The sequence below is a fragment of the Octopus bimaculoides genome, chromosome 17, assembly GCF_001194135.2.
Source record: "Octopus bimaculoides isolate UCB-OBI-ISO-001 chromosome 17, ASM119413v2, whole genome shotgun sequence".
NCBI lineage: Eukaryota > Metazoa > Mollusca > Cephalopoda > Octopoda > Octopodidae > Octopus > Octopus bimaculoides.
In genome coordinates this window covers 54,695,422-54,704,727 of record NC_068997.1, presented here as the reverse complement: position 1 = coordinate 54,704,727, position 9,306 = coordinate 54,695,422, and the positions used below count along the sequence as shown (strand labels likewise).

The 9,306-nt window shown below is 32.4% G+C and overlaps 1 protein-coding gene across 20 annotated transcripts in view; it reads left to right on the top strand.

Moving 5' to 3' along the window:
- The window catches only part of LOC106878639 (thrombospondin type-1 domain-containing protein 7A), a 999,802-nt gene that overhangs the window by 913,833 nt on the left and 76,663 nt on the right, over window positions 1-9,306 (top strand). For all 20 annotated transcript variants that reach the window (XR_008265800.1, XR_008265799.1, XM_052974016.1 and 17 more), the window contains 2 exons: window positions 254-441; window positions 8,474-8,601. Coding sequence is in view for 18 of the 20 variants with exons in the window: in XM_052974016.1 (XP_052829976.1) it covers window positions 254-441; window positions 8,474-8,601 (316 nt within the window). In the remaining 2 variants the exon portion in view is untranslated. The remainder of the gene's footprint in view (window positions 1-253; window positions 442-8,473; window positions 8,602-9,306) is intronic.

Sequence of the window (9,306 nt, the reverse complement as noted above, 5' to 3'; positions counted from 1 at the left end):
GTTTATATACCAAAAACAATTTATAACATTTTTCTGACATAATTTAAATATATACTTTAACCATGTAACACAAGCCTTCTGTAGTTTTTTCACTCTTATTATCTTTTATATATATATATATATATATATATATATAAAAGGAAGACTTTACAAATATATTGTCTTAGATATGTAAAAAGATTTCTGGTCCCACAGGTTTTAACTGTTTCATTGAACACTATTTATTGCTTCAACTTAATGTTTTATTTTTCAGATAAATTCGAATCCTGTTCTGTTTCTTGCCCAGTAGATTGTCTGATGTCACAATGGAGTTCTTGGTCTATGTGTAATGCTTCATGTGGTTATGGCTTCCGTGAAAGGTACAGAACCGTTGAGCAGAGCCCTCTATTCGGTGGAAGGCCATGTCCAAAATTAGGCAGTAGGAATATAGAAAGTTTTCGGGTAATTGATCTTTAATTCATTTTTTTTTTAAATAATATCCTCAAATTGTAATTGTAAACAGAATTCATTGTAAATTCTTTTAGCCTTTATTTACTTCCATTGCTTTAATATTATGAAGAAAAAAAACTGAAAATCATATCAAACACCTACAAATGAAATGTGAAAGTTATTCAGAGTAAACTAACAATGCAGTTATAAGAGAATTTCAAAGCATAACAGAGAGAGAGAGAGAGAGAGAGAGAGAGAGAAAGAGAAAGAAAGAGAGAGAAAAAGAGAGGGTCAAAGAAACAGCATGCATCTGGTTTCTCATTTTCTTTTATAAAGTAGTTTATACACGTGGCCAGCTGTAACTGCAAACAGTTATCTGTGCTGACTACTCTTGTATCTCAATACAGGTTTCTAATGCTGGTTTAAGACAAAAAATTTGTTTTAAGTATGTAGCCAATTTTCATGGTTAGTCATTGGTTAGAATTTACTTCATCACCTGAAAACAATGAAAGATTTCAGAAGACAGCTTCAGCAATATTTTGACTGAATGTAAAGCTATATAACTAGCTACATTTAATCCTGTATTCTGCCAGATTTGCCATTTCCCCAAAGACTATTGTCTTCTGATATATGCTAGGTAACCCCTATTAAGCTTAAAATCCTTTTTATTCTGTATTTAGATGCTATTATCAAAAACAGGTATATAAAACTAGCTACATTATGATATTGATGGGAGGAAATAGACATATTAAACAATAAAATCATGTCAGAGATTAGTTTTCTTTGCACCATTGATATGCAAGTATGTAACCACAACTGGCTATTCCATGCATGAAATGGTTAACCTAATAATATTACAGACATAAAGGTTAAAACACTCTTCATATAATTTCTGCTTCACATAACAAATCGACTCTAGGTTAAAGATTTGCTCAAAATTATCACTACATCTACTTTCACTTGACTTGTGTTCAATGATTTAATCATAAAATTTTTAAGTATGAAAACAGAAAGAGAAAATAAGAAAACTCAATTTGAAATATGCACAAAGTTAGCAAATAAAATTGTATGCTGTAATAAATGACAGAGCTTCAAAATCTAACAACTGTGGAGATTGAACTTTAAAAGACTGAAAGTTGGACAGATTCCAATTTATGGTTACTATTAAGTTTACACTCAATGAATCTGAACTAATTACTAGAATCTCTGATGTTTGACCATCTGGTGGGTCATAGTGCAAGCAGAGAAATCAAACAGTCAAACCAACTTGGAAATAGGAGGTCAGGTCACAATAATATTTTCTTTCATTGTTGATTAAAAACATTGATTAGTTCAGGGGTCAATAATCATGTTGTCATTTTTCCAAATGAAATTATCCTTGAAATCTTTTAAAACCTGTATTTGTAACAGAATCAACAAAAAAAAAAAAAATTGACTTCATCTTTGGATTCATAATCTATCTGAAGACCAATAAAACCATCATAAAACTGATGCCTAGTTCTCATTATACAAACATTATGTTCTTCATGCTTCACTTAATCCCAAAGAATTGACTGTCAAAAAAAACTTTTGAAGTTGAGCAAATTATAACTTATGTGTTTGCCATTCTTTTCTTCTTTACTTGTCAACTGCTGTATCGCATTATATAAATGCATCACAGCTTTAACTTTTTCACTCTATTTCTGTTATTTCTGTTATTTCTCTCTCTCTCTCTCTCTCTCTCTCTCTCTCTCTCTCTCATTATCTCTTCTGTCCAAACCTAACACAGGAATATATTTTAGCAATTGTTTCATACTTCAATTCTTTAGTTTATTCCTGTGTCAGCCTACACAGGATTAAAACACTGCACATTAGTAATTAGACAAAAAAAGAAAAAATCTCAATTATTACCAAATAATTTCTATTTATACTTCAGGTTTATTTTATGAATTTTAAATGTTGGACTATTATTTCAATTTTCTGTTTGTTTTGCAAGTCTCTTGATGTGAGGTATCTTGAAACAAATGTCATTGTATCTTGGGAGGGTCACTTTGTTGATATTAACACACACTTTGGATGCATTTCATTATTCAACAAGTTAAATAATTAATTCCTTGACTAATAAATTTGATCAATGAATCAGTTGGCCTGTCAGAGTCCTTACGTTCCTTTTAGCAGCTTGATTAATGATGTGCCTACTAAGCACTATTTCTATCATGATGTATCCAATGATTGATCAAACAATTAGTGAAGCACTCAATTAATAAACTGGTAAGAAAGAAGTGAAACAGAACAAAATGTGTGAATGTTCTAATTGGCAATATGACCCTCCCACGATACAATATTTAACAGATATTCTGAGAGATAAGAAAAATATGTTCTTTTCATTCTAAGGAAATATTTTGAAGCAATTATTTCAAAATGTTACAGTTGAAAAATTTAACCTACTGTTAATTTCTGAACAGGAATATTTGTTAGTCTATAACAAGTCAAGCTTGATTCTAAATTAGTAGCTAATTAAGAATATCTTCAAACTGCAGTTTTAATACTGAAACTATAAAACTGTTACTAAACTTGGAGCATATTCAGAATGATAAACTTGAAATTTAATTAAAATTACTCAGGATTCTTTTTATTTGCACATTTTATAGCTAATTTGTTAAACATGCACTGACTAAAAGACATAATGACAGACAATTAAGAGCTAATTATTTCTAATATCTTCACTTTCTATATTATCAAAAGAACTGGAAAGCTACTTCAGTTTCAGTGTTTTATTATTTTTTAAGGGTCAAGTCTTTCAGCGAGAAAGAGTAGAACATACTTTGACTGTCATTCTCCTTGTTTGTTTGCAGTGATTAGTTGACATTTCTCTCTGAGACAGGGCAACAAGCTAATAATTAAATTGCCTTTTCATTAACCTGTTTGTTTACAAATCTACATCTAACATACATGGCTAAACTTTGTACATACCAAATTTATACTTTAACAAATCTATATATTGCTATTTTCCTTCCTCCCACCTCACCATCACCACCAGCAGTTCCTCGAATGAAAACATCACTAACTATTTACAAAATACATCCCATACTTGTACACTGAACACTCGTCTTGGTCGACTCTCTCTCATACCAGTGAGAAGAGAGCTGACCAAGGGCCAAGCACACTCACAAACCTTTATGACCACTGGCTTAACACTGAACTGTGCTCCTCTCTGATATTCATCTTTATCACTTCTGCTCTGAGCTTTGTTCCTCTTGTTGTTACCCCATTGATGCACTTAATTTCTAAACCCCATTGATGCACTTAATTTCTTAATCTTACAATCCACATTGAATCACATTTCAGACTCTTGTATTACGGAACACACCTGATCTTTCTTTCTCAGATCCGCATCGTTTGAGGAAGACTTTCTCTGCTCCTGTATGAGCTACAGCTACATTCTGTTATCCTCTATGTCAGTTTAGGACAACTTAATATAAGCATGACCTCTGACCATTCTCCTCCTCAGATGCAGTCTAACCTAGAACAGCTTCCAACACTGACATACCCACTGAATAGAAGAGAGTTAACCAATAAAATCTGATCCCATGTCTGAATTTAACAAATTTTTAATGTAAAATGTCAGATTGTGATTCTATTATATTTAAAACTATTTTAACAATGACATCTTATTTTGATACAAGATCACAAAATAATGCACTGTCATCAATCAATTTACACCCCCCACCCTCCTTTAATTCTTAAGTGGTGTTAATTTTAACCTTAAAAGGATGAGAGCTAAAGCAGGATTTGATCTCAGAATGTGAATGGATACAACGTGTTCAGCTTAGCACATTTAATCTACTCCAATAATAATCTACTGCTCACCTTTAGTAACAACTTGTTCTTTGTTTTATGTTCATGTTATGAGAAATACTTTCCCAAAATGTCTTAGATATAAAACAATTTCTTAAAAAAGATAAAAAAACAAACTGTATGCTATAATTTTTCCATCAGATTGTCTTTTTAATATTATACTTAGATGCAATCATCAACCTATTCCAAAACATTTATTATCCTTTCATAAAATTGCTTTCACATTATCATGGAGTGTTTTTCTCAAAGATAAGTGTAATAAAAATAACATTTTATCTGAAAATGTTTCAGCTATTTGCTGTACAGCTAAAAACAAGATCGTAATTTTTCTTAATTGTTAGACTATATGGAATAGGGCTGGACCTCTGATTTATTGCTTAAGACCTCAAGTTGAACTCTGAGTGTTCCCTACCCATGCAGGTCTCCTTCTTCATATCATTTAGGTTGTCCATGGGAAAGGCAGGGCTGATGCATCTTAGCACCACCAACATCACTGGTGACAAATACTGCAAGGTATCTACACAGACAAAAATAATACATTAATAATTCAACCCATTCTCTCGACCTTGGACTGTTAATTTATTGATTCTGGAAGGATGAAAAGCAATGCTGACCGTGGTTGGATTTAAACTAAGGGTGCAAAGATCTAGAAAAAGTACCACAAGGTATTAGTGCATCAGATGTTCTAACAATTGATTAATCCAGCTGTGAGATTATGAGTTTGATTGATGTAAAAACAATAAATATTCCAATTATGAGAATGGTCATTAAATAAAGACTTAATGAAGTGACTTAATTAGATACATTATTGAAGCATTAAGTCCATAAGTGATAAACCATGGCTAAGCGAGTTATATGATTTAGTCATGATCTGTTTAGCTTCAACTCAAACAGAAGTAGCATCAAAGACATTTCAGTCATCATCAGCCCATCTTTTTCTCACCATCTAGTTATTCAATAGGACCTTCTCTTTTTAAGACAGCTTGGTGTGATTTGTATGAAATTTGACTGCTACTTCCAGTTCAGTGAACAACTATGCCAACCTTTATGGAATTAAGATGGCTCTGATCCTGATAGCTAGGCAAATCTGAAACATTAACCTCCTATTTTCACCACAAAATCAATGGTAATACTCTTGTACTGGAATCCATGCATTGAAGGATTCTCAGCAAAGTGTGTTGCTTGAATGAAGCAGAAATTACTTCTTTCATTATCTATTTATGTCAAAATTTTAAAGCATCATTGATGTTGCAGCAATATAGGGAAGCTACGAATGTAAAATAATGGTTGACAAATTTGTAGAATCTAAAACCAAAAATAAAGTCTACATTTCTATGAAGCAGGCATCAGTAACATAGAACCGGAGACCCAGATGACTTTCTATTTTCAAACAACTACATCTCTGCATATTCATGACTCTAAATCAAGCTATATTGATTTACCAACTTCACTATTATCTGAGGCAGCTAGAGTATCATACCATACTAGACAATTTACAGTATTATTATTATATATCGCAAGTAAAACATCCCTAGGTCAAACTTTAACCTACACGTGTTTTACCATTCCTTCAGGAGGTTTTAACAAGAAATACCATGCATTTAATAGAGCTGAGTCATTTAATTCAAAACCCTTCTGTTACACATCTCTGGTTTTGTGCTGCCAATGAATCTAAGTGATTATTATTAATTGATTACTGTATATACTCATGGATAGGTCACACCAGTGAATAGTTTGGGGTTGTCAAAGTAGGTATTTGCATTTGACTTGCAGATAGGTCACACATTAATCTGAGGAGTTACATGGCCTTTTTTTAATGTAAATATAACTAACATCTGTTAAATATTTTGGTAAAAAAGTGTGACCGTCCGCAAGTATATACAGTCATCATCATCATCGTTTAACGTCCGCTTCCCATGCTAGCATGGGTTAGACGATTTAACCCTAACCCTAACAGTATGTTTAATATATTCTATTTCTTAGTTATGGGATACATTTCTAAAGATCTGACTGGAAAAAAAATGCTGATCATCCAAGTGAACTCAGCCTACTTGCACTTTGTCATTTTTCGAGTTATCATCACTCATCCCACATAAACTCAACACATCCCTCGCTAACATTTCTCTACAAATAACAAGAGAAACCCTTCTGTCTATCATAATCCCACCACTTTCAGTCATTTGAATCCTGTTCCTAACGCTCATTGCATCACCTAATTCAGAGAAACTATCCAGGATTTCTAGTATGTCAGCAGGGCAAACCAATAAAATATTTTCTTAGCTGCCCTATCTGTTAACAACTCTCGTACATTTGGTGTAAATAAAATCTTGGTTCTTTGTCAAATAATCAGGAATGAACATGCACAGGTTTCATACCTACTGCTTGCCCTTAACCCACAGTCTAATTTCTGACTGATCTTTATAACATTAAAATTTAGTCTATTTAATTTTGACAATGCTTCTGGATTAGAAATTATTTCTGAAATATCTCTGCAAGGAGACCCATGACAAAGTTCCTGAGCTATTGTCTCAAGATAACAAATAAATAAAGATAATTTGCTGCTAAAATGTAATCCTTGGTTTATGGCACTTTTTGTTTTCTGCTTCGACCACTAACTTTTTTAGTTACTACTAAACTACTAAGAACAGAATAAACTCAATTGTTCTTTATATCTATCATACTGGAAACATGATCTATGGTTCCATATCCTCTTCCAATATCAATTTCCATTTAATTTAACATATCATGTGTTGTTATAGATTTCCTATGATTCTTTCTTGATTTTCTGATATGTTCCATTAACTCATCAAATCTATAATTCTCATCATTAGTCAATCTGCTTTGATCATTTACTTGTTAATATCCATACAGCTATACCAGCCTTTGAGCTTAACAAATTGTGCACCTAACTGAATGTACTAGATAATACCAATCAACTTAAAGCTTTAACACTTAAATAAGCCTCTCTTTCAGTGGCCATGGCCGTAACAAATTATGCTGCTAGCTCCCCATCTTTCTCTTAAAACCTTCTCTTATGGCTGGGTTCCAACCCAGGCTGCAGCAACAAAGTCCATCCACCACACCTCTTCGTTCAACATCACTACCTTCATTTTCTTTGTATGATAGTTTCTTGCAGTCACACTGCCATACCTCTTTTAAATCTCAGAGACAGCATTTACCATTTAAATGCATATCTAACCAATAACATCCTGGTTCACATAAATGTCTTACAATCCAGAATTCTTCATCCTTACCATACAAAACATTCAGAAACCTCTCAATCTGATGTTTTATTTACCAGTTTGTGATCAGGTAACTCAGAGCCTCTTAATTTCTTTTGGATACAACTTGATTCTTACAGCCTTGTTTTCTAATAAAGGATTCTATTACCCTGTTGTCCATATCTGGATGGAGCTTTTCATTAATTACAGAACTGGTCATTAGCCTGAAGTAGTTTGTCCTAATGAAATGTCTCTAATTGTTTCTTATATTATTTACTGGGTCAAAAGAAAGTGGCAGTAATGCTCGTTGCCTTCAGAGACCTTTCAAAAATTATGGCATTAATTGTTGCAAGTAGACATCCACAGAGAGGTTCAGAGAGTTGACTTTCTAGGAGGAAGGATTAGGTACAGTGGTGGGAGCTGGCAAAGTTATATATAAGACGGAGAGGAAGGGAGGCAGATAAACTGAGAGTGCCAATGTCATATTTGATATTTAAATAACTATTTGAAACATGGACCTTATAATATTCTGCAACTTTCATAACATCATTCTTGTAAAGATGCGTTCGAAATCTCTTCACCATAAATCTACCCACCATTCCTCGATGAAGAGGAATAAATTCTCCAAGAGGTGGAATGTTGATCTGATCCTTGCTCAGAACAAAGCTAATTTAGCTCTCACATAAACATAAGCAACAACTGATCCTGTCTTCTGAAGTTCTCATTACAAATCCTATGATTATTTTTGTCACAAAACCTGGCTTTGTTCTCAAATTAAACTTTCTAGTTTCTGGATTATGTCATCAGTCAAAGAAAACATAAATCTCACACCCTGTGTTATGTTAGTTTTAGTTAATATTGTAAATGTAATAACATTCATAGAGACATCATTGGGTTTAAAATATATGGATACAAACCTAATTTATCATCTTAGATTTAAATTTAGCTTAACTCTAATTTCTCACCATTATTTCTATTGTTTGCAGGCAGAAATACAAACCAAACTTTGCAAAACTGATTGTAAGGAATATGTATGGAGACATGATGGATGGTCTTCTTGTGTGTATCGATCCCCAACAACTTGTGGAAGGGGCATACAAACACGTCATGTAATGTAAGTAGACAAAATATCATTAATTATTATGTTTATATTACATTCTAATAAATCTTTTGAAAACTGCTAGAACTGGACCCTCTATTTTTCATCTGTTTTATCTGTTATTGTATCAATATTGCTTACCTTTTTTAGACTTAATTCTCAACCGAAACCAAATCAAAATTTTAGTTGGCTTCAATCAGTATTATATTACTTTTGTAGTGATGAAGTACTCCTTGTTGATATACTCTGTAATTTGCAGAACAGTCTGCAATGCCCAATATAATCTGTATAATATTTTAATGATAGTAAATTTCTCTATAGAAGAGCAACAGTAGAATTTTTATATTTTTAGAAGCAGCTCATTATTGATTGCAAATTCACACTCTACAATAAAATGAAATTTTGAGCACAAAACAATAGAACTTTGTAATAAATATACAAAAACAATCTTCAATGGCAATTTGCTCAGTTTTTATATTATTCTTTGAAGCTAGATTCTAAGACTGAATTGTTAATGCTTCTAGTATTCAGTTTTCAAACCAGTAAAATTGTATTTATCCTCCTCTAAATCTACATATCAATGATTAGAAAATTCAAAGACTTTCTCTGGGTAGTTTTATAGTTATAGATATTTGGTGTTTAAAATAGTGGCATTGTTATAAGAACAATTAACACTATCCTATTTATTAAGTACTTAACGCATCATCAGTTGAGATCTGC